Source organism: Apostichopus japonicus, chromosome 6, assembly GCF_037975245.1.
Source record: "Apostichopus japonicus isolate 1M-3 chromosome 6, ASM3797524v1, whole genome shotgun sequence".
Taxonomy (NCBI): Eukaryota; Metazoa; Echinodermata; class Holothuroidea; order Aspidochirotida; family Stichopodidae; genus Apostichopus; species Apostichopus japonicus.
In genome coordinates this window covers 18,786,246-18,811,610 of record NC_092566.1, presented here as the reverse complement: position 1 = coordinate 18,811,610, position 25,365 = coordinate 18,786,246, and the positions used below count along the sequence as shown (strand labels likewise).

The window sequence follows — 25,365 nt, the reverse complement described above, 5'->3', positions numbered from 1 at the left end:
GACCTGTATACGTGTAATGAGTTGCTCTTGCTGCCAAAGTATATGTTATCTACTTGTCTGACCTGTATACGTGTATTGAGTGCTCGTCTTGCTGTCAAAGTATATAATATCTACTTGTCTGACCTGTATACGTGTATTGAGTGCTCGTCTTGCTGTCAAAGTATATAATATCTACTTGTCTGACCTGTATACGTGTATTGAGTGCTCGTCTTGCTGTTAAAGTATACATTATCTACTTGTCTGACCTGTATACGTGTATTGAGTGCTCGTCTTGCTGTTAACGTATATAATATCTACTAGTCTGACCTGTATACGTGTATTGAGTGCTCGTCTTGCTGTCTAAGTATATTATTTCTACTTGTCTTACCTGTATACGTGTAATGAGCTGTTCGTCTTCCGGGATATCTGGGTGAATACCAATCACGAGGCCTGTATATTCATTGTTCTCCAGTTTGATGGATGACGGTCTGGTTATTGCCAAACAAAGTACCGGGAGGCACGAGAGAATCAGCTTGAAGACAGCGATGTTCATAATTGTTTCACGATTATCCTGGAAAAGATGATACCCAAAACTGATGGACGAGGTAAAGTGATTCAAGGAAGTGATGGATATATAGGTTGATTTGATGACACGGTAAAGAACGTCCCTTAACACAACAATATTTTTATAACGAGCGGGCAGGTTAATTATTCAAATTCAAGAATAGTTTGCTGAATATGCTAATATTACTGTAGTGGTTACGTACTAGACCACATCAAGATGCCTCATTTAATATATCAAAATAGCATCGGGAAGGCGGAAATCATACGTTAACTTCAAAGGTTTGCAAATGATTTGCAATAATTGTGTGGGACCTACATCGGTAGCTAACTCGCTACTAATTATTAGTCCAAATGTTGTACAAAAGTAATATTACTTGTGCTAGGTCTAGGGTTATCCAACTGTATATATGTTCAGAATTTACACCATACACCGGATCACACTTCAAAATTATATTTGTGTGGAGAAAGACATTACAATTGAAACGCACCGAGGTATTTTATTACCGATATCTTTAAGTCATTTTCCGCAAAAACAACACTGGATATTGAACGTCGATCAAACCTTAAAAATTTAGAACAGATGGACTTTCTAACGAACATAAAACTACACACCTCCCACTCCCGACAGACATACATAAACACACATACACACCCAATCATAAAACTACACACCTCCCACTCCCGACAGCAAGGGCGGCGGAAGCACTTTTAATCTGGGGGGCACCGACATCAAAGGGCACTTTGCAGAAATTCGATTGGACTGATGCAGCCTTATATTTAGTACCCTTTATAACTCTTATTGTATTATCTTATTTGCGTATACAACATCACTCCATCAAGCCCCCCCCCCCCCCCCAAGGAAAATATGCATATAGCACTGCAATATCCAATGAGCAAATTGGGAAACAAGGAGCCTTTGAGGTGAAATCATGCTAGTTGCTAATGTAGGAATCTTCCGAATTAGAGTTTATTTCTTATTAAATTTTTGGTTTTGCAAACCCCACAGATGGCCGGAAACGGCCCTTCCCCAGTGTTCATTCTGGTTCCCTGGCCTCTAATTGCCAACTTGAGACACCTCAATTTTTATGTATAAAAAGGGCACATTTTTAACCTGAGGAAAAGTGGGGGGGCACGTGCCCCCTGTGCCCCCCGGTTCCGCCGCCCTTGCCCGACAGACATACATAAACACACATACACACCCAATCATAAAACTACACACCTCCCACTCCCGACAGACATAAACACGTGCATTACACATACGTCTATCAAACATTGTTGAGCGTAGGTTCATAGATTTTTTTATAAAGGTAAAGAACAATGTACCGTCGTATCATATAGCTGTGATTTTATAAGATATCTTTTCTCGAGAGGGGGTTAGGGATAGGGTCGACCAAACAACTAGTTATTGACCTGAAATGCCCACAGTGCTTCGTTTAAACAATATATAACAGTAGTTACAGTGACCTTGATATGCTTCTACGATATACTGACGGTTCACTAACAAGAAAAGTAGATGCATTTACAATTGTAGGTAAAATAACCGTCTAACCGAATAACAGATACGAGGTACACCCTCACATTATACGACCAAAGCGTAAGCATAAGAATAGCCCACAACCCAAACATACACAGTTATATGTTGTAAACACTGGAAATTGCACTTACACATGATTGTGGTATTCATCGTACCTTACTGGCCTCACTGCATGTAGAAGCTGTTAGAGGCAGCTCTTTGTTACAAGGTTACAATATCACGAAGGGATCCACAAAGGGATCAGGAAACTAGATAAAGCAATTATTTCCAAGAGCTCCAAGTGGAGTCTAAAACATCCTGTCTTTACTGCCATATATGTTTGTAACATGTAAGTTGTTTCAGAATTACCTTACCTGTATGACCGTGTTTGCACATTCCAAAAGGCCAACAAATGTGTTACATAAAGACCACGCCTTGCCACGATCTCTGACAGTGTATCCTATGGAAGTGATCCTGCAAATGCCACCGTATAGGTAATTGTACTTAGAGCTCAATCATCCGTGTCAATTACAATAAGTATTGGTCTTTGACGATCTCTGATAGTATCTCCTATGGAAGTAATCCTGCAGCTGCCACCGTATAGGTAATTGTACTTAGAGCCCAATCATCCACGTCGATTGCAGCAAGTGTTGGTCTTTGACCTTCTTACAATGTTTGCTAAGGTAAATGTCAAATTTTCTTTATGTCAACATGTTCACCATTATTGCTGTCGAACTACTCCGGTTGTCTGATTGTCCGATTAAACCAAACATACCAAGCAGAGACAAAGTCAACGGTGAAGTATTTGTCAATCATGTTTGAAGGATCTGATCGGACACACCCTTTCTGCAACAGTATGCATTGCTTCAAAAGAGCTGATATACCTTGCAATGCACATCGGCCTTCAGAAATCTGTCGCAGCGAGCCTCTAGCAAAGGCCTGGGCGTCCCTATCTATCTCTTGAATTTTTGCCAATGATGTTCCTCGTTACTCAGTTGATTTTCATTCAGGACTTACATTAGAAGGGGTGGGTTGGGACGGGATTGGTATAGGGTGGGTGGGGTTGGGTGTGGTGGGTGTGAGATCACCCGAGTCGTCAAATATGTGGAGGCATGTTATCAGTTCGGATGCTGACCACATGCAAACTGACCTCATATGAACTCATGTATATACCTGCAGTATGTCACTGCTTGATTGTGCTATCAGTCTTGATACTTTTTCTCTTCCATCATGAGCCTGCTCTAAGTGGAACCTTACATATAACTTTACTGAAAGAGATTCGGGGGGCTTTCGGATGTTAAAACGCAATATTTTCTATTCAAATTCGTAAAGCTTAGAAACGAATACACTAATTCTTCTCTTAGCACCTTCTCCTCTCAATTGTGCAAGATTGCAAGACTGAATCTAAATGGAACATTTATTTGGCTTTTTACCACGTGACTTCCAGTTTCTTGCTAGATTATGAACAAGTATTTTTGTTGCAGACAATTTACTTAACCAAAGCAGACCCTTTCTTTGTTAGCCCCTTTCAACTTATCACCCCTTGAATTTCTTCATGCTGCATATTAAGTATTATCTTTTCAACTGCAAGCTAAATAATGCCAATCCAGATGGCCATGATTTTTCTATAAACTGAAAGTATTTACAAAATTATATCATATCGCCGTAAAGACTAATTCTACCAGTTCGCCAGGGAGAAAACTTGAAGGATTAAACATATGCATTTTATTGGACATATATTCTTCTGCTCGTACATTTTTTCTCCTTACCTCTATAATACCTTTTTTTCATCTATTGACATTTCTCTCTTTGCTGTCTGTATTCTTAAATTTGTTCTTTTTTAACTCTTTCATATATTCTCTGTTTGTTACCTTAAAAGCAATTGAAGTGACGCAAAATCCGAGTCGTCTTCCTGCAGAATATCACAAGTTCTGAGCAGCAGTAAATCATCGCAGCCATACACAGTAATCTCAACCGAGTAGTCACAGCTCTCAAAACAATAATAGAAACGTCACAAGCTATGAGCAGCAGTAAATCATCGCAGCCATTCACAGTAATCTCAACCGAGTAGTCACAGCTCTCGGAACAATAATAGCAACGTCACAAGCTATGAGCAGCTGAAAATCATCGCAGCCATACGCAGTAATATCAGCCGAGTAGTCACAGCTCTCAAAACAATAATAGCAACGTCACAAGCTATGAGCAGCTGAAAATCATCGCAGCCATACACAGTAATATCAGCCGAGTAGTCACAGCTCTCGGAACAATAATAGCAACGCCACAAGCTATGAGCAGCTGAAAATCATCGCAGCCATACACAGTAATATCAGCCGAGTAGTCACAGCTCTCAAAACAATAATAGCAACGTCACAAGCTATGAGCAGCTGAAAATCATCGCAGCTAAGCCCAGTAATCTCAACCAAGTAGTCACAGCTCTCGGAACAATAATAGCAACGTCACAAGCTATGAGCAGCTGAAAATCATCGCAGCCATACACAGTAATCTCAACCGAGTAGTCACAGCTCTCAAAACAATAATAGCAACGTCACAAGCTATGAGCAGCTGAAAATCATCGCAGCCATACACAGTAATATCAGCCGAGTAGTCACAGCTCTCAAAACAATAAAAGCAACGTCACAAGCTATGAGCAGCTGAAAATCATCGCAGCCATACACAGTAATATCAGCCGAGTAGTCACAGCTCTCGGAACAATAATAACAACGTCACAAGCTATGAGCAGCTGAAAATCATCGCAGCTATTCACAGTAATATCAGCCGAGTAGTCACAGCTCTCGGAACAATAATAGCAACGTCACAAGCTATGAGCAGCTGAAAATCATCGCAGCTAAGCCCAGTAATCTCAACCAAGTAGTCACAGCTCTCGGAACAATAATAGCAACGTCACAAGCTATGAGCAGCTGAAAATCATCGCAGCCATTCACAGTAATATCAGCCGAGTAGTCACAGCTCTCAAAACAATAATAGCAACGTCACAAGCTATGAGCAGCTGAAAATCATCGCAGCTAAGCCCAGTAATCTCAACCAAGTAGTCACAGCTCTCGGAACAATAATAGCAACGTCACAAGCTATGAGCAGCTGAAAATCATCGCAGCCATTCACAGTAATATCAGCCGAGTAGTAACAGCTCTCAAAACAATAATAGCAACGTCACAAGCTATGAGCAGCTGAAAATCATCGCAGCTAAGCCCAGTAATCTCAACCAAGTAGTCACAGCTCTCGGAACAATAATAGCAACGTCACAAGCTATGAGCAGCTGAAAATCATCGCAGCCATTCACAGTAATATCAGCCGAGTAGTCACAGCTCTCAAAACAATAATAGCAACGTCACAAGCTATGAGCAGCTGAAAATCATCGCAGCCATACACATTAATCTCAACCGAGTAGTCACAGCTCTCAAAACAATAATAGCAACGTCACAAGCTATGAGCAGCTGAAAATCATCGCAGCCATACACAGTAATATCAGCCGAGTAGTCACAGCTCTCAAAACAATAATAGCAACGTCACAAGCTATGAGCAGCTGAAAATCATCGCAGCCATTCACAGTAATATCAGCCGAGTAGTCACAGCTCTCAAAACAATAATAGCAACGTCACAAGCTATGAGCAGCTGAAAATCATCGCAGCCATACACAGTAATATCAGCCGAGTAGTTACAGCTCTCAAACAATAATAGCAACGTCACAAGCTATGAGCAGCTGAAAATCATCGCAGCCATTCACAGTAATATCAGCCGAGTAGTCACAGCTCTCGGAACAATAATAGCAACGTCACAAGCTATGAGCAGCTGAAAATCATCGCAGCTAAGCACAGTAATATCAGCCGAGTAGTCACAGCTCTCGGAACAAAAATAGCAACGTTAAAGTTATCAATGTAGTACAACAATAAAGTTGCCGAAAAGGTACAACAAAAGGTGCCCCTTCCCCAGGTGCAACTACCCTCGGAATAGATTTTTATATTCCTTAGAGTTACATATAAGTGATGTTTAGCTCGGTCTTTGATATCTCTATTCTTTACAGTTACATTTAATCTGATTTAATCTGATGTTTAAATCGGTCTTTGGTATCTCAGCCACATATAATCTGATGTATAAATCGGTCTTTGGAATCTCTATTCTTCACAGTTACATATAATGTTATGTTTAAATCGGTCTTTAATATCTTTATTCCTTAGAGTTTCATAAAATCTGATGTATAAATCGGTCTTTCATATCTTCACAGTTACATAAACTCTAATGTATAAATTGGTCTATAATGTCTATATTCCTTACAGTTACATATAATATGACGTTTAAATATGTCTTTGATATCTCTGTTCTTTGGAGTTACATATAATATGGTGTATAAATCGGTCTTTAATATCTTTATTCCTTAGAGTTACATATAATCTGATGTACAAATCGGTCTTTGAAATCTCTATTCTTCACAGTTACATATAATGTTATGTTTAAATCGGTCTTTAATATCTTTATTCCTTAGAGTTACATATAATCTGATGTATAAATCGGTCTTTGGAATCTCTATTCTTCACAGTTACATATAATATGGTGTTTAAATCGGTCTTTAATATCTTTATTCCTTAGAGTTTCATAAAATCTGATGTATAAATCGGTCTTTCATATCTTCACAGTTACATAGACTCTAATGTATAAATTGGTCTATAATGTCTTTATTCCTTAGAGTTACATATAACTAATGTATGAATCGGTCTTTAATGGCTCTATTCCTAGCAGTTACATATAATATGGTGAATAAATCGGTCTTTAATGTCTCTATTCATTGGAGTTACATACTCTAATGTATAAATCGGTCTATAATGTCTCTATTCCTTAGAGTTACATATAACTAATGTATGAATCGGTCTTTAATGTCTCTATTCCTAGCAGTTACATATAATATGGTGTATAAATCGGTCTTTAATGTCTCTATTCCTTTAAGTTACATATACTCTAATGTATGAATCGGTCTTTAATGTCTCTATTCCTAGCAGTTACATATAATATGGTGTATAAATCGGTCTTTAATGTCTCTATTCATTGGAGTTACATATACTCTAATGTATAAATCGGTCTATAATGTCTCTATTCCTTAGAGTTACATATAACTAATGTATAAATCGGTCTATAATGTCTCTATTCCTAGCAGTTACATATAATATGGTGTTTAAATCGGTCTTTAATGTCTCTATTCCTTTAAGTTACATAACATCTAATGTATAAATCGGTCTATAATGTCTCTATTCCTAGCAGTTACATATACTCTAATGTATAAATCGGTCTATAATGTCTTTATTCCTAGCAGTTACGTATAATCTGGCTTTGATATATCTATTTCTTAGAGTTACGTAATCTGATGTAAAAATCGGTCTTTAATATCTGTATTCCTTGAGGTTACATATAATTCGATGTTTAAATCGGTCTTTGATATCTCATATCTCCAGAGTTACCGCTTCCTGTTTGACTTAATACGCTCGCTTTGAAAATTGGCTCCTAAGGCCTAACCACAATACACAGTAAGTCACCATTGATTACGTAATACGCCTGAAATTCCATATTGATGACATCAGAGAGGAACAACTCTCGTAACAACTAAGTCATTTTCCGAGTGGTAGACTCCAGTGGAAAATATTCAGCTGTTGTTGGTAGAGTTAAAATTTTATAAGGCAAATTCCTATGAGCCCAACGCAGTTTAAAATATTAATGAGGCACCTGAAGGTCATAGTTACGAAAAAAATAGTTCTCTTTTCTTAAACTTTTCGTTTAAAATAAGGCCTAGGCTACGCTGAACAAGCACAGTGAAGCTAGGCCTAGTGTAGGCAAAAGTAACATTGTAGGATGTAAGGAACGTTAAGCATACAGCATGCCTTACCAGACTTAGGCTTACTTCATATCCAAATGGAATGTTCCTTGCGTGGCCATGAATGTCGGTCTCCACCTCCGTAGGCATTATCGCACAGTCGCCACACGATCCACTTCTTCTGTCATTACTCTTGTTTTCCCTTGCCTGTAATTCCTCTGCTATAAATATCGGATCAAAATCATAAGGCTGCGGCCTTGCTATTGAACCTTCTTTGATTTCTTTCGGTTTGTTGAGAAATTCTAATAAAATTGTTGTTTACTGATTGTGCTTTTAGTACAGCGTTTGTATGGAGAAAGCGCTACTGCTCGATTGAGTTGTTTCTCCCTTAGCTTGCATGACTTGGAAGTCGGTATGAACGATTTGTATATCGTACGATGCTAGTCTGAGCCGAGATTTTCATGACTACACCACACCCAAATACCAATTATTGTAATTTGCGTATTTCATTATATATTTTATGTTGTTGCGAAAGCCAATAGCGAAAGCAAAGAAACAAATCTAAAAATGAAAAGCTATACTGCGCTCTTACCAAAGACTTAATTCGTGTAAACCAATCAAATTTCTCTTTCGAATTACATCTTGCTTCCAAAGATTACTTCAGTTCGTACGGAACTGCCAAATTTTGTAGCAGATAGTAAAACCTCTTAAACTCGCTGCTTTCCCTTCCGTCAGTCTCAAATGTCTGAAATTAATAACTTGGTTCCATCTTTCCATATAATTTGGTATTTGGTTTGCAAATTGGAAGATGAGGTATCGAACCAACTCCGTTCACAATAACTGCAATGCAGTGATAATCAATCATGTACTTCAGTATTTGAGAGAGTGGTCACATGCGGATGTACACTTCGTCGTCTGTCGGATGAGGAGGTTAAATGGATTTACGGACAGCAGAATGAAGTGACAGCTACAGAACTTCCTTGTTATCTCTGAACACCCATCCATAATTGATATTAGCCAGTGTTTATCAGCGATCAGCCATCGACAGCTTCAAATGAGCTTCCTAACTGTTAGGATTCACTAAACATTTATACACAACTAAACTCAACTTAACTGACGACTATCATGATGCCTGTTTTAAATTAATTGTTAATACTCTGTCTTATTCATTTGTATATGAACGTAACCCTTGTGACACCGAACTGAATGTAAAGTGATGGGAAAGTTCCTGCCCAAGTTTCTGAATGGATGCATAGAATTATATATTGCAGAGATGACAGCTGGGAATAGGTGCTACGTAAGAAAAACCTTACTCCGGAATATTCATATATTGCATAAAGAAGTTCACCATGGAGTACAACTTTGCTATAATTCATTTAGAAAAGTCTCTCTTTATTGGGCCTGCAATTCTTCAACTTACGATAAAAATCTTAAAATACACAAACAATAAAGGATGCTCTGTATCTATTGAACCTTAACTTAGTTGTAAACTATGCAAGTACACATCTTGAATTTTACACACCACATGATAGATATGAATAAACGATATGGTACAAAATAAAATCCCAAATAATACCCGGATTTGTGGATGAGTCCATAAGCACATTGCAACAGCCAGAAGCATGGAAAACCTTGAGATCATTTTACCGTTTGAAATACTGAGTTAACTATGAAGTTTATGTTTCAATTATCAATCAAAGTATCAGTAAGGCTGTTTCTTTCATTAAATTATGTAGTTAAAACTGCAGCAAAAGCTTCATGTAACGACTATTAAATTAAGTTTTGCAGATGGACATTGGCACTTGACACCATTTTGCACGGGATCAAGTAGTTAACTGAGGAAGTGCAATAATCATTGAGTCCTTACTGTATTCCATACAGGAATTTACGGGTACTTTATTGTTAGAAAAGTCACTCAAGAAAGAACCTCGGCAGGAAAACAAAGAAATCAAACTACTGTTCCACTCTCAGTCCTAGTCACCTTGCATCCAAACTGTGACTGTGTGATCACCGTGAGACAAGTATCACGATTCCCTTAGAAAGGAACACATACAACATATGATCTTAGCCAAAGGTATGATCTATGTACCTAGGAGCAATACTAACCCGCAATGTGACTATATATATATACATTAGGAAGAAAATCAGAGTCATACGAGCCAGCAATATCAACATAGTTAATGAAGTAACTGAGAGTTCAACAAACCAGTCATCTGTAGATATAATTAATATAGTAAGTGAGAGTTCAACAAACCAGTGATCTGTAGATATAATTAATATAGTAAGTGAGAGTTCTACTAACCAGTCATCTGTAGATATGATTAATGTAGTAACTAAGAGTTCTAAAAACCAGTGATATGTAGATATAATCAATGTAGTAACTAAGAGTTCTAAAAAACCAGTGATCTGTAGATATAATCAATGTAGTAACTGAGTTCTACTAACCAGTGATCTGTAGATATAATTAATGTAGTAACTGAGTTCTACTAACCAGTGATCTGTAGATATAGTCAATGTATTAACAGGGTTACACCAACTACTGATATTAAATAAAATTAATGTAGTAACTGAGAGTTCAACAAACCAGTGATCTGTAGATATAATTAATATAGAAACAGAGTTCTACTAACCAGTGATCTGTAGATATAGTCAATGTATTAACAGGGTTACACCAACTACTGATATTAAATAAAATTAATGTAGTAACTGAAAGTTCTACGAACCAGTGATCTGTAGATATAATCAATGTAGTAACTGAGAGTTCTACCAACCAGTGATATGTAGATATAATCAATGTAGTAACTGAGTTCTACTAACCAGTGATCTGTAGATATAATCAATGTAGTAACTGAGAGTTCTACCAACCAGTGATCTGTAGATATAATTAATATAGTAACTGAGTTCTACTAACCAGTGATCTGTAGATATAATTAATGTAGTAACTGAGTTCTACTAACCAGTGATCTGTAGATATAGTCAATGTATTAACAGGGTTACACCAACTACTGATATTAAATAAAATTAATGTAGTAACTGAGAGTTCAACAAACCAGTGATCTGTAGATATAATTAATATAGAAACAGAGTTCTACTAACCAGTGATCTGTAGATATAGTCAATGTATTAACAGGGTTACACCAACTACTGATATTAAGTAAAATGAATGTAGTAACTGAGAGTTCTACGAACCAGTGATCTGTAGATATAATCAATGTAGTAACTGAGAGTTCTACCAACCAGTGATTTGTAGATACAATTAATGTAGTAACTGAGAGTTCTACCAACCAGTGATCTGTAGATATAATCATTGTAGTAACTGAGAGTTCTACCAACCAGTGATATGTAGATATAATCAATGTAGTAACTAAGAGTTTACTAACCAGTGATCTGTAGATATAAGGAATGCAGAAACAGAGTTCTACTAACCAGTGATATGTAGATATAATCAATGTAGTAACTGAGAGTTCTACCAACCAGTGATTTGTAGATACAATTAATGTAGTAACTGAGAGTTCTACTAACCAGTGATCTGTAGATATAATCAATGTAGTAACTAAGAGTTTACTAACCAGTGATCTGTAGATATAAGGAATGCAGAAACAGAGTTCTACTAACCAGTGATATGTAGATATAATCAATGTAGTAACTGAGAGTTCTACCAACCAGTGATTTGTAGATACAATTAATGTAGTAACTGAGAGTTCTACTAACCAGTGATATGTAGATATAATTAATATAGTAACTGAGTTCTACTAACCAGTGATCTGTAGGTATAATTAATGTAGTAACTGAGTTCTACTAACCAGTGATCTGTAGATATAGTCAATGTATTAACAGGGTTACACCAACTACTGATATTAAATAAAATTAATGTAGTAACTGAGAGTTCAACAAACCAGTGATCTGTAGATATAATTAATATAGAAACAGAGTTCTACTAACCAGTGATCTGTAGATATGATTAATGTAGTAACTAAGAGTTCTAAAAACCAGTGATATGTAGATATAATCATTGTAGTAACTGAGAGTTCTACCAACCAGTGATCTGTAGATATAATCAATGTAGTAACTAAGAGTTTACTAACCAGTGATCTGTAGATATAAGGAATGCAGAAACAGAGTTCTACTAACCAGTGATATGTAGATATAATCAATGTAGTAACTGAGAGTTCTACCAACCAGTGATTTGTAGATACAATTAATGTAGTAACTGAGAGTTCTACTAACCAGTGATATGTAGATATAATTAATATAGTAACTGAGTTCTACTAACCAGTGATCTGTAGATATAATTAATGTAGTAACTGAGTTCTACTAACCAGTGATCTGTAGATATAATCAATGTAGTAACTGAGTTCTACTAACCAGTGATCTGTAGATATAATTAATGTAGTAACTGAGAGTTCTACCAACCAGTGATTTGTATCTTTGTAACATTTATTTAGGGCCACATACCCAAGGACAAGTATGTTCCAGAAAATATCAACAATGCACACTGTAGCTTCAAGGTGTACTTGCAAGAATTGGGTGAAATACTGTCTAATGAAGAAACATATATTCCTATCATGCAAATCCCGCAGTGGTTAAAACACTTAAATGAGACAATAAGCACCTCTACAAATATGCCTAACATTGAGATATTACAGTAGGAACTAAATTAAAAGTACTGACATGAATCCAAAATAAGGCATTCTATAAAAATGAAAGAGAGATTAAGAGTTGGTTTGAAGACTTACCAAGAATAATGAACTTATGAAATTGATAACCTATATCCATCAATAAATTGTTTTCTATGGGGAATGTTCTGTGACTGAAGCACTGTACATAAACTATTAAGTACTGTACATAAGCAATTTGTCAAGGATGGACTGAAAACCTAAGAATACAATCAGGAAAGAATTCATTTAAATCTCTTTCACATAAATGATGGCAGTCAATCTTAAAATAGTTCACGAGTTAAAGACAACATGCATGAATGCTCATCTGAAATTAAAAACAACACTACCTTTGATCTTAATTACATCCATGGATAACTCACCCATATACTCAATTACAGTGAATTAACAATAACAAAGTACTTAACCCCTTGGCAAGCCAGCCAGGTATAATCTCCTAAGAAACAATGATAATTTCTGCCAGTAGTAGTAGGCAACAGACTTCACCAAGTTACCTTTCTTTAAACACAAAAATATTTTCTGCAGCATATTTTATTAACTACTTTAATTGACACCATTTGCCATAGATAATTGGTAATGAATGTTGGTCACTGCTTATACTTCATTAGGTGCAGACCAGTGTATAAACAAGCACAATTTGTCTGTATGAAGATTTTCAAGTATCACCACAAAGGTGCATACAGCTGCTAGCTATCCTTATCAACTTAACATCATAAAAACATCTGTCCTTTCACTCAGAGAAAACAAAATCAGTGCTAGATAGGCATGTTGTACTCTGCAGTACAGATGTACTTTTGGGGAGTAAGATAAATAAGTTTTAAGACATCTTCTGTGTTACAAATACAATAAATGTTAGTTTTGTGGCTCAACTGTATTGATATGGCATGATATGTTACAACTTATTCCTGTAATGCAATAAATGTTAGTTTTGTGGCTTCACTCCTGGTAACCTAAACAACATTTTTGACCTCCATAAAATTCAAGCGGTTTCTTGTGTTCATGAACCCTGATCCATATGCTTAGTATGACCGCCATCCAAGCTTTGCTTTCAAAGTTATATTTACAGCTAAATTTACGAGTTTGACCTCTTTTGACCTTTGCCTCTACCAAAAACAACAGGGTTTTTGTGCTCACTATGTCAAATCCACACACTTATGTAGGAACTTGATCCCAGCTTTGCTTTTGAAGTTATTAAGTTGACAAGGTTTTACAGATTTACATCGCTGTTGGCCTTAAAATAATTTTTGAACTCTACAAAAAACAATAGGGTGTGAAGCTCATTCACATTTTGCTTTTGAAGTTAATGAATTGGAAGGTTTGAAGACTTTCATGTCTGATGACTTCGAGTGAAGTTCAACCTGTACAGAAGCAATAGGGTTTGTGTACATACCATAGGTGGATCCAAATACCAAGGATAAAGTTCATCCAAGAGTTACTTATGGAGTTAATTGTCATTACAAAATTTGCAGACTTCTGCCTCTGCTAATCTGAGATAACTTTTGACATCTACAATAGCAAAATGGTTCTGTGCTTCCAAACAAGGTGGATCCACACAGCAAGTATGATGTCATCCAATCTTTACTTTTGAAGTAAATGTGTTTACCTGATTCAGACTTGTTTACTAGAATCAGATTATTACCTCTGTTGACCTCATATAACATTCCACAAAATCCACAAGAGTTCACTTTTCGAGTGATCATGTTTACATGATTTTCAGACTTGCAATGCTGTTGATCTCAGATAATCTCCAAAAGTACAAAGTTCTTGTACTCAATAAAATGTAACAGTGTGAACATGTCAAGACATCAGACACACACATGACAACCATCACCATCAGGTTCCTTTCGCCTTCTGCAATGAAATGAAAAAGGTGCACATGTGCCTCAGAATATCCTCTACACATTCTAACTAAATAAAACATAGTATTCTATGGCAGGAATCTCAAAAGTCTCTGTCCCATCCACTGTTGTCATCTGGAGGAGCAGGTTCTGAATCTGGTGGATAACTGTCAAAATTGGAAGAATCTGTTGGGCTTTGTACCTGCAATGGGAAAGATTCAAGTAGTTAGCTCAGCTATAATCTCCTAGCACATACTGATTCAAGATTCAAGTAGTTAGCTCAGCTATAACCTCCTAGCACATACTGATTCAAGATTCAAGTAGTTAGCTCAGCTGTAACCTCCTAGCACATACTGATTCAATTTCTATGGCAAGTAAATAATTTGAGCACCAAAGCAGTAGCTCACACCAGGTTTATCATTGAGTGTATCTCAATGAATGAACCTACTTGGCACCTAAATTCAGTAGTTTTTAGGACTCGCCTGTCTCCAGACACTACCTGAAATAAAGTCTGAGTGTTTGAGTGGACGGTGCATCTCGAGTAGTTTACTGTGTTCCTCTACTGCCTTCTGACCCGTTTTCCTGCAGTACGCACATACAACATTAAGCTGACATCTAATATAGGGCCTTGCCTAACTTCACAAAATAGGTCTCCATCCTACTTCCGTACTAATATACACTTCTGAGTCACTTTCTCTGAGTTTCAGCGGTTTTGTTCACATATTAACAAAGTATCTACTACCTATCACACAGTAACAGCCTGTTGACTTGATCACTTGATATCAGACTTGCTTTAGACGATTTAATTAAGTTACTATAAGGCACTATAAACTTTAGGGCGAATGAATATATAGCCCTGTGGCACCCCTTAATAGAAGTTGGACAACATCTGAAACCCATCACCTCAAACACAGCAATGTGTGTGAGCTAAAAACCAGAAAGCTAGTTGGCTTTGTGATTCCTTGCAATACAATTTACTCAAATTCCACATAACTATGTGACTAATCTACATCAAGTGAGTTAAATTGGTCCAAGAATTAAGTGAGAACCAGAAAAGATCAGAGATTTTCAGCTCTTGTTTGTAGCATTCACTTGTGGGCATCGACCAATTAATTCACTGGTAAGAATTTTACAGTATAGAATGTTTATTCCAAAATGTTTCATTATCCAGGAAAAACAGTCTTCCTATGTGACACATAGATGTATCAATAATTACCAAATCATCTCTGCCACCAAACATCCCTTTAACAATTTTTAGTAATAAAATGAGAATTACATGACATTGTTTATACACTGAAATATTTTCAATAAGATCAATTTTGAGACCATTCGAGACAACCTGCTCACCCCTTGAAGCTAAGTGTGAATACTGATTAGAACCACTTGGGTGTATTTAAATCAACCAACATAAGAGTTTCAATGTTCATTTTCTGGATGACTATATGTATTGTTGAGACCTATTGTGTAGTCTGCCCCTTTCAAGAAACTAAACTGAACTATACTTGACCAAACTGTGTTCACCAAAAGAAGATTATAGCGTTAGAACTCACAGATTAATTGTAGCTTTAATTTTGGAGGCATCATCTTTAAATGGTTTTCAGACTTTGACACCTGTTGACCTCATGTGACCTTTACCAATTTCAATAGGGTTCTTTTGTTTACCACACTGTATCTACATACTAAGTATAAAGTTCAACAAAATGATATACATTTTAAATTATCATTTTTAAGAAGTTTGCAGAATTTTGTTTCATGATATTTGACCTTCACACAAAAAGAATAGGGTTCCTGTACTCAATAAGACGGATCCAATAACCAAGTATGAAGTCAATCCACCATTACTAGCAAGTGTCACATACTCACACACACATATCACCATTACATAGATTCATTTTGCCTCCAGCAAGGAATCAATATGGATTTGTGTATTTGTGTATTTTCTAGATTTGACAACAGTTTACCTGCATCCAGGCTAATATCAAACCAAATAAGAAACTCAAACCAGGATATTAATGGACAAGATATCAAGCATTGTGGTAGATAACATCCAGGCTAATATCAAACCAGGATATTAATGGACAAGATATCAAGCATTGTGGTAGATAACATCCAGGCTAATATCAAACCAGGATATTAATGGACAAGATATCAAGCATTGTGGTAGATAACATCCAGGCTAATATCAAACCAGGATATTAATGGACAAGATATCAAGCATTGTGGTAGATAACATCCAGGCTAATATCAAACCAGGATATTAATGGACAAGATATCAAGCATTGTGGTAGATAACATCCAGGCTAATATCAAACCAGGATATTAATGGACAAGATATCAAGCATTGTGGTAGATAACATCCAGGCTAATATCAAACAAAGATATTAATGGACAAGATATCAAGCATTGTGGTAGATAACATCCAGGCTAATATCAAACCAGGATATTAATGGACAAGATATCAAGCATTGTGGTAGATAACATCCAGGCTAATATCAAACAAAGATATTAATGGACAAGATATCAAGCATTGTGGTAGATAACATCCAGGCTAATATCAAACCAGGATATTAATGGACAAGATATCAAGCATTGTGGTAGATAACATCCAGGCTAATATCAAACAAAGATATTAATGGACAAGATATCAAGCATTGTGGTAGATAACATCCAGGCTAATATCAAACCAGGATATTAATCGACAAGATATCAAGCATTGTGGTAGATAACATCCAGGCTAATATCAAACCAGGATATTAATGGACAAGATATAGGCATTGTGGTAGATAACATCCAGGCTAATATCAAACCAGGATATTAATCGACAAGATATTAAGCATTGTGGTAGATAACATCCAGGCTAATATCAAACCAGGATATTAATGGACAAGATATCAAGCATTGTGGTAGATAACATCAAGGCTAATATCAAACCAGGATATTAATGGACAAGATATAGGCATTGTGGTAGATAACATCCAGGCTAATATCAAACCAGGATATTAATCGACAAGATATTAAGCATTGTGGTAGATAACATCCAGGCTAATATCAAACCAGGATATTAATGGACAAGATATCAAGCATTGTGGTAGATAACATCCAGGCTAATATCAAACCAGGATATTAATGGACAAGATATAGGCATTGTGGTAGATAACATCCAGGCTAATATCAAACCAGGATATTAATGGACAAGATATCAAGCATTGTGGTAGATAACATCCAGGCTAATATCAAACCAGGATATTAATCGACAAGATATCAAGCATTGTGGTAGATAACATCCAGGCTAATATCAAACCAGGATATTAATCGACAAGATATCAAGCATTGTGGTAGATAACATCCAGGCTAATATCAAACCAGGATATTAATGGACAAGATATCAAGCATTGTGGTAGATAACATCCAGGCTAATATCAAACAAAGATATTAATGGACAAGATATCAAGCATTGTGGTAGATAACATCAAGGCTAATATCAAACCAGGATATTTTTTTTTCATAGTTTGTTTTCTATCACTTCATGCAAGAATAGAGAAGAGCTAGCCATCAAAGAGCTACATAAGCTGTACACAAGGTTGTCATGGGTTACCAGCTGGAATTTGTTTATTACTTTTTACAACAAACAAAATTATTCAGCAATGTTAGTAAAATATTTCATTTAAATCATTTAGCTAAAACTGAAAATCAAGTGTGGGTTGATGTCTCCTGTAAACATGCAATCATTAAAACTATATCAAGTGTGGGTTGATGTCTCCTGTAAACATGCAATCATTAAAACTATATCAAGTGTGGGTTGATGTCTCCTGTAAACATGCAATCATTAAAACTACATCAAGTGTGGGTTGATGTCTCCTGTAAACATGCAATCATTAAAACTACATGAAGTGTGGGTTGATGTCTCCTGTAAACATGCAATCATTAAAACTACATCAAGTGTGGGTTGATGTCTCCTGTAAACATGCAATCATTAAAACTATATCAAGTGTGGGTTGATGTCTCCTGTAAACATGCAATCATTAAAACTATATCAAGTGTGGGTTGATGTCTCCTGTAAACATGCAATCATTAAAACTATATCAAGTGTGGGTTGATGTCTCCTGTAAACATGCAATCATTAAAACTATATCAAGTGTGGGTTGATGTCTCATGTAAACATGCAATCATTAAAACTATATCAAGTGTGGGTTGATGTCTCCTGTAAACATGCAATCATTAAAACTATATCAAGTGTGGGTTGATGTCTCCTGTAAACACACAATCATTAATTACTTCTGTCACTGGAAGGCGGGAATCATACATTTATAGCTGTGTGTATGCATGTGTGTGATAAAGGATATATTTAGGTTCCAGTCAGAGTTGATTTAATCCTAAAGTTCCAATTTTCTATATGATAGTCAAACTGGAGATCATCACACACAAGAACATTGCTTTTAAGGTTTTCCTAAAGAGTATTAACAGAAATAAAATAAACAACTTCAACTGAATGCAATCAAATTTAATGTGACAACTGACTTTAGTGGGTTGGTAGTATGGGCCCTATCTAGTACTTTTATCCACCAAATAATCCTGCAGTTACTCTAAATAACAATGATTCTGAACTTACTGAACTTTACCAGTAACCCATTTTTATGGATCTTGGGAAAGAGAATTAAGTAGTCCACTTTAGCTATGGACTTAAGAATAAGTAGTCAAGATTATATACATTTTAGTGTTCTACATGTGAGTTTCTGAGTTGCATAGAGTTAGAGTTAAATTAACATATTTGATCAAACCTTTCTAAGTGTGGAAATAGAATCAATCAAACATTGACTTTCAAGAAGGAAGGGAATAGAAGACACAGGAGTTTTACAGTCAATTCCAATCACCAGGGTTCAACTTAAATATAACATTTATCAAGTGAGGCTACTTTCAACTCAGGAATAACTGGAGGTGTTTCAACTAAAATCTGGGAAGTTCACTTTGGAAAGATAGGATGTAATTTGACTAAAACAAGAGATAAGCTCTATTCACTTCAGGTAAGATTGGAGGTGTTTAAATATAAATTGGAGTTGTTTCAACTACAATGTAACACTAAAGAAGAGATACACTTGACTCACTTTAGGTCAGATTGGAGGTGTTTTAATTTAGATTGAAGTTGCTTCAACTAAGATGTAACACTTAAGAAGAGATACACTTGACTCACTTCATGTAAGATTGGAGGTGTGTGAATTTAAATTGGAGTTGCTTCAACTAAGATGTAACACTTAAGAAGAGATACACTTGACTCACTTCATGTAAGATTGGAGGTGTGTGAATTTAAATTAGTTGCTTCAACTAAGATGTAACACTTAAGAAGAGATACACTTGACTCACTTCATGTAAGATTGGAGGTGTGTGAATTTAAATTGGAGTTGCTTCAACTGAGATGTAACACTTAAGAAGAGATACACTTGACTCACTTTAGGTCAGATTGGAGGTGTTTAAATTCAAATTGGAGTTGCTTCAACTGAGATGTAACATTTAAGAAGAGATACACTTGACTCACTTCAGGTAAGATTGGAGGTGTTTAAATTCAAATTGGAATTTCTTCAACTAAGATGTAACACTTAAGAGGAGATACACTTGACTCACTTCATGTAAGATTGGAGGTGTGTGAATTTAAATTGGAGTTGCTTCAACTGAAATGTAACACTTAAGAAGAGATACACTTGACTCACTTTAGGTCAGATTGGAGGTGTTTAAATTCAAATTGGAGTTGCTTCAACTGAGATGTAACATTTAAGAAGAGATACACTTGACTCACTTCAGGTAAGATTGGAGGTGTTTAAATTCAAATTGGAGTTTCTTCAACTAAGATGTAACACTTAAGAGGAGATACACTTGACTCACTTCATGTAAGATTGGAGGTGTGTGAATTTAAATTGGAGTTGCTTCAACTGAGATGTAACATTTAAGAAGAGATACACTTGACTCACTTCAGGTCAGATTGGAGGTGTGTGAATTTAAATTGGAGTTGCTTCAACTAAGATGTAACACTTAAGAAGAGATACACTTGACTCACTTCAGGTAAGATTGGAGGTGTGTGAATTTAAATTGGAGTTGCTTCAACTAAGATGTAACACTTAAGAAGAGATACACTTGACTCACTTCAGGTAAGATTGGAGGTGTGTGAATTTAAATTGGAGTTGCTTCAACTGAGATGTAACATTTAAGAAGAGATACACTTGACTCCCCCAGCTAAGATTGGAGGTGTTTGAATTTAGATTGAAGTTGCTTCAACTAAGATGTAACACTTAAGAGGAGATACACTTGACTCACTTCAGGTAAGACTAGAGGTGTTTAAATTCAAATTGGAGTTGCTTCAACTGAGATGTAACACTTAAGAAGAGATACACTTGACTCACTTCAGGTAAGATTGGAGGTGTTTAAATTCAAATTGGAGTTGCTTCAACTAAGATGTAACACTTAAGAGGAGATACACTTGACTCACTTCAGGTAAGATTAGAGGTGTTTAAATTCAAATTGGAGTTGCTTCAACTGAGATGTAACACTAAAGAAGAGATACACTTGACTCACTTCAGGTAAGATTGGAGGTGTTTAAATTCAAATTGGAGTTGCTTCAACTAAGATGTAACACTTAAGAGGAGATACACTTGACTCACTTCAGGTAAGATTAGAGGTGTTTAAATTCAAATTGGAGTTGCTTCAACTGAGATGTAACACTAAAGAAGAGATACACTTGACTCCCCCAGCTAAGATTGGAGGTGTTTGAATTTAGATTGAAGTTGCTTCAACTAAGATGTAACACTTAAGAGGAGATACACTTGACTCACTTCAGGTAAGACTAGAGGTGTTTAAATTCAAATTGGAGTTGCTTCAACTGAGATGTAACACTTAAGAAGAGATACACTTGACTCCCTCAGCTAAGATTGGAGGTGTTTGAATTTAGATTGGAGTTTCTTCAACTAAGATGTAACACTTAACAAGAGATACACTTGACTCACTTCAGGTAAGATTGGAGATGTTTAAATTTAAATTGGAGTTGCTTCATCTAAGATGTAACACTTAAGAAGAGATACACTTGACTCACTTCAGGTAAGATTGGAGGTGTTTAAATTAGATTGGAGTTGCTTCAACTAAAATGTAACATTTAAGAAGAGAAACACTTTACTCACTTCAGGTAAGATTGGAGGTGTTAGAGTTCTTTTCCTTAGACCTTCCCAATTAAATCCATCAAACCACCTGTGAAAGGAGAAGGTACATCTTTATTGAAATAAGCTGTCATTGGAACATGCTAGGTTAGTAAGATTGGTGTAAAAGGATGGTGGGTGACATATTTCTTACTAGTAAGAGATAATTCTAAGTGCAATATAATAGTACACACTGCTGACATAAAGTCACAGCTGTTGCTCAGTGGCTCAATTAGGCAACACTTCACCTGGTGCAAATCAGAGCTTGTGCATTATTAGTTTGATATAAGTGATACTGCACAAAACTCTGACATGTGTCAACCATGTCATGTCACGCCAGTGTATCACAGTTTGATATATGTGATATGCACAAACTCTGACTTGTGTCAACTATGTCACAGCACACCAAAGTATCATAGTTTGATATATGTGATATGCACAAACTCTGACTTGTGTCAACTATGTCACATCACACCAGAGTATCATAGTTTGATCTATGTGATATGCACAGACTCTGACTTGTGTCAACTATGTCACATCACACCAGAGTATCATAGTTTGATATATGTGATATGCACAAACTCTGACTTGTGTCAACTATGTCACATCACACCAGAGTATCATAGTTTGATATATGTGATATGCACAAACTCTGACTTGTGTCAACTATGTCACATCACACCAGAGTATCATAGTTTGATATATATGATACTGCACAGACTCTGACTTGTGTCAACTATGTCACAACACACCAGAGTATCATAGTTTGATATATGTGATACTGCACAAACTCTGACTTGTGTCAACTATGTCACGTCACGCCAGAGTATCATAGTTTGATATAGGTGACACAACTCTGACTTGTGTCAACCATGTCACTTCACGTCAGAGTATCATAATTTGATATAGATGATACTGCACAAACTTTGACTTGTGTCAACCATGTCACGTCACGCCAGAATATCATAGAGATGACACTACAGAAACTCTGACTTGCATCAACTGTGTCTCCCTCACTTCAAAGGCCTTCTGAGTCCCTAAAGGCATGATTGGATTACAATAAGAATGTGTATGGAACACAAAGAACTGTTTAGTTGAATTTTATAACTTAAACAAGGTGTTTTTAGCATTTCATATATATTCCTCTGATCAAAGGACAATACTCCAATATGAAATGGTTTATTCAAATGTGATTCACATTATTAAATATTTTGGACTGACACCCAGATAAGATAAGCTCAAATGTTTTGTTACATATCATCTTATGACAGTAAGAATGGCATTAATTGTACCACAAAATCTGGGCTGTAACCCCTAAATACAAGTCATCAACTGTAACCCCTAAATACAAGTCATCAACTGTAACCCCTAAATACAAGTCATCAGCTGTAACCCCTAAATACAAGTCATCAACAGTCTCATAAAGTTATCATCAGAAAGCAAACTGTGTAATCTGTCCTAAAATTAAGCTGGGAGGAGGGAGGTAAATGAGAGATGATAGTATCCATATTGTTCAGATCTCCAAGTTAAAAATAAAACATCACAAAAGTACTACTGACTTGTGCTTTTGGATATCTTTCAAGCCATTTTTCTGGTAACCGTGCCTGTCCGTAGCATTATCACGACACAGTTTTTTTATGAGATTGGCAGCATTACGAGCAATTTTCCGAGGGAATTCAATCATGTCCATGCCTTTCAGGATGATATTATATGTCTTCATTGGGTCTGATCCTGTAAAGGGAGGACTGTTAAAAGAAAAAAATATATATAAGAAAGGAGATGCAGAATCAAACTATGAATCATTATGGCAGATGGCTCATCAGAATTGATTCATTTCTGTACTTCCCCTGCAAACCACGTTGGTAATGCAAAGCAAACTATGCTACAATCTATTGTTCTTTCTCATATTTCAAAGACAGATGTTTGAGAGAAATCATGAGTCATACACCAACAAAGTAGTTCAGTTTTATACTCTCTACCTGAACTACAATCTATTGTTCTTTCTCATATTTCAAAGACAGATGTTTGAGAGAAATCATGAGTCATACACCAACAAAGTAGTTCAGTTTTTATACTCTCTACCTGAACTACAATCTATTGTTCTTTCTCATATATCAAAGACAGATGTTTGAGAGAAATCATGAGTCATACACCAACAAAGTAGTTCAGTTTTTATACTCTCTACCTGAACTATTATCTATTGTTCTTTCTCATATTTCAAAGACAGATGTTTGAGAGAAATCATGAGTCATACACCAACAAAGTAGTTCAGTTTTATACACTCTACCTGAACTACAATCTATTGTTCTTTCTCATATTTCAATGACAGATGTTTGAAAGAAATCATTAGTCACACACCAACAAAGTAGTTCAGTTTCATACACTCTACCTGAACTACAATCTATTGTTCTTTCTCATATATCAAAGACAGATGTTTGAGAGAAATCATGAGTCATACACCGACAAAGTAGTTCAGTTTTTATACTCTCTACCTGAACTACAATCTATTGTTCTTTCTCATATATCAAAGACAGATGTTTGAGAGAAATCATGAGTCATACACCAACAAAGTAGTTCAGTTTTTATACTCTCTACCTGAACTATTATCTATTGTTCTTTCTCATATTTCAAAGACAGATGTTTGAGAGAAATCATGAGTCATACACCAACAAAGTAGTTAAGTTTTATACTCTCTACCTGAACTACAATCTATTGTTCTTTCTCATATTTCAATGACAGATGTTTGAAAGAAATCATTAGTCACACACCAACAAAGTAGTTCAGTTTTATACACTCTACCTGAACTACAATCTATTGTTCTTTCTCATATTTCAATGACAGATGTTTGAAAGAAATCATTAGTCACACACCAACAAAGTAGTTCAGTTTTATACACTCTACCTGAACTACAATCTATTGTTCTTTCTCATATATCAAAGACAGATGTTTGAGAGAAATCATGAGTCATACACCAACAAAGTAGTTCAGTTTTTATACTCTCTACCTGAACTATTATCTATTGTTCTTTCTCATATTTCAAAGACAGATGTTTGAGAGAAATCATGAGTCATACACCAACAAAGTAGTTCAGTTTTATACACTCTACCTGAACTACAATCTATTGTTCTTTCTCATATTTCAATGACAGATGTTTGAAAGAAATCATTAGTCACACACCAACAAAGTAGTTCAGTGTTTATACTCTCTACCTGAACTACAATCTATTGTTCTTTCTCATATATCAAAGACAGATGTTTGAGAGAAGCATGAGTCACACACCAACAAAGTAGTTCAGTTTTATACTCTCTACCTGAACTATTATCTATTGTTCTTTCTCATATTTCAAAGACAGATGTTTGAGAGAAATCATGAGTCATACACCAACAAAGTAGTTCAGTTTTATACACTCTACCTGAACTACAATCTATTGTTCTTTCTCATATTTCAAAGACAGATGTTTGAGAGAAATCATGAGTCATACACCAACAAAGTAGTTCAGTTTCATACACTCTACCTGAACTACAATCTATTGTTCTTTCTCATATATCAAAGACAGATGTTTGAGAGAAGCATGAGTCACACACCAACAAAGTAGTTCAGTTTTTATACTCTCTACCTGAACTATTATCTATTGTTCTTTCTCATATTTCAAAGACAGATGTTTGAGAGAAATCATGAGTCATACACCAACAAAGTAGTTCAGTTTTATACACTCTACCTGAACTACAATCTATTGTTCTTTCTCATATTTCAATGACAGATGTTTGAAAGAAATCATTAGTCACACACCAACAAAGTAGTTCAG

General features: G+C 35.9%; 2 protein-coding genes across 11 annotated transcripts in view; both read right to left on the bottom strand.

The window, feature by feature from the left end:
• The window catches only part of LOC139969241 (calcium-activated chloride channel regulator 1-like), a 41,892-nt gene extending 33,574 nt beyond the window's left edge, over positions 1–8,318 (bottom strand). For 4 of the 7 annotated variants that reach the window (XR_011793679.1, XR_011793680.1, XR_011793681.1 and 1 more), the window contains exons 1-2: positions 7,959–8,318; positions 368–550 (exon numbers count right to left, since the gene is read on the bottom strand). Coding sequence is in view for 4 of the 7 variants with exons in the window: in XM_071974147.1 (XP_071830248.1) it covers positions 368–550; positions 7,959–8,021 (246 nt within the window). In the remaining 3 variants the exon portion in view is untranslated. Of the gene's footprint in view, positions 1–367; positions 573–2,425; positions 2,678–7,958 lie in introns of those variants that run through there. The other 3 variants (XM_071974148.1, XM_071974149.1, XM_071974151.1) reach the window with 3 other exon arrangements.
• A 924-nt stretch (positions 8,319–9,242) lies between these two features.
• LOC139969242 (cGMP-dependent protein kinase 1-like) overlaps positions 9,243–25,365 on the bottom strand; it is a 156,106-nt gene continuing 139,983 nt past the window's right edge. For all 4 annotated transcript variants that reach the window (XM_071974155.1, XM_071974153.1, XM_071974154.1 and 1 more), the window contains 3 exons: positions 23,120–23,305; positions 21,546–21,612; positions 9,243–14,587 (listed from right to left, as the gene is read on the bottom strand). In XM_071974155.1, coding sequence (XP_071830256.1) covers positions 14,489–14,587; positions 21,546–21,612; positions 23,120–23,305 — 352 coding nt within the window. In that variant the 3' untranslated portion in view covers positions 9,243–14,488. The remainder of the gene's footprint in view (positions 14,588–21,545; positions 21,613–23,119; positions 23,306–25,365) is intronic.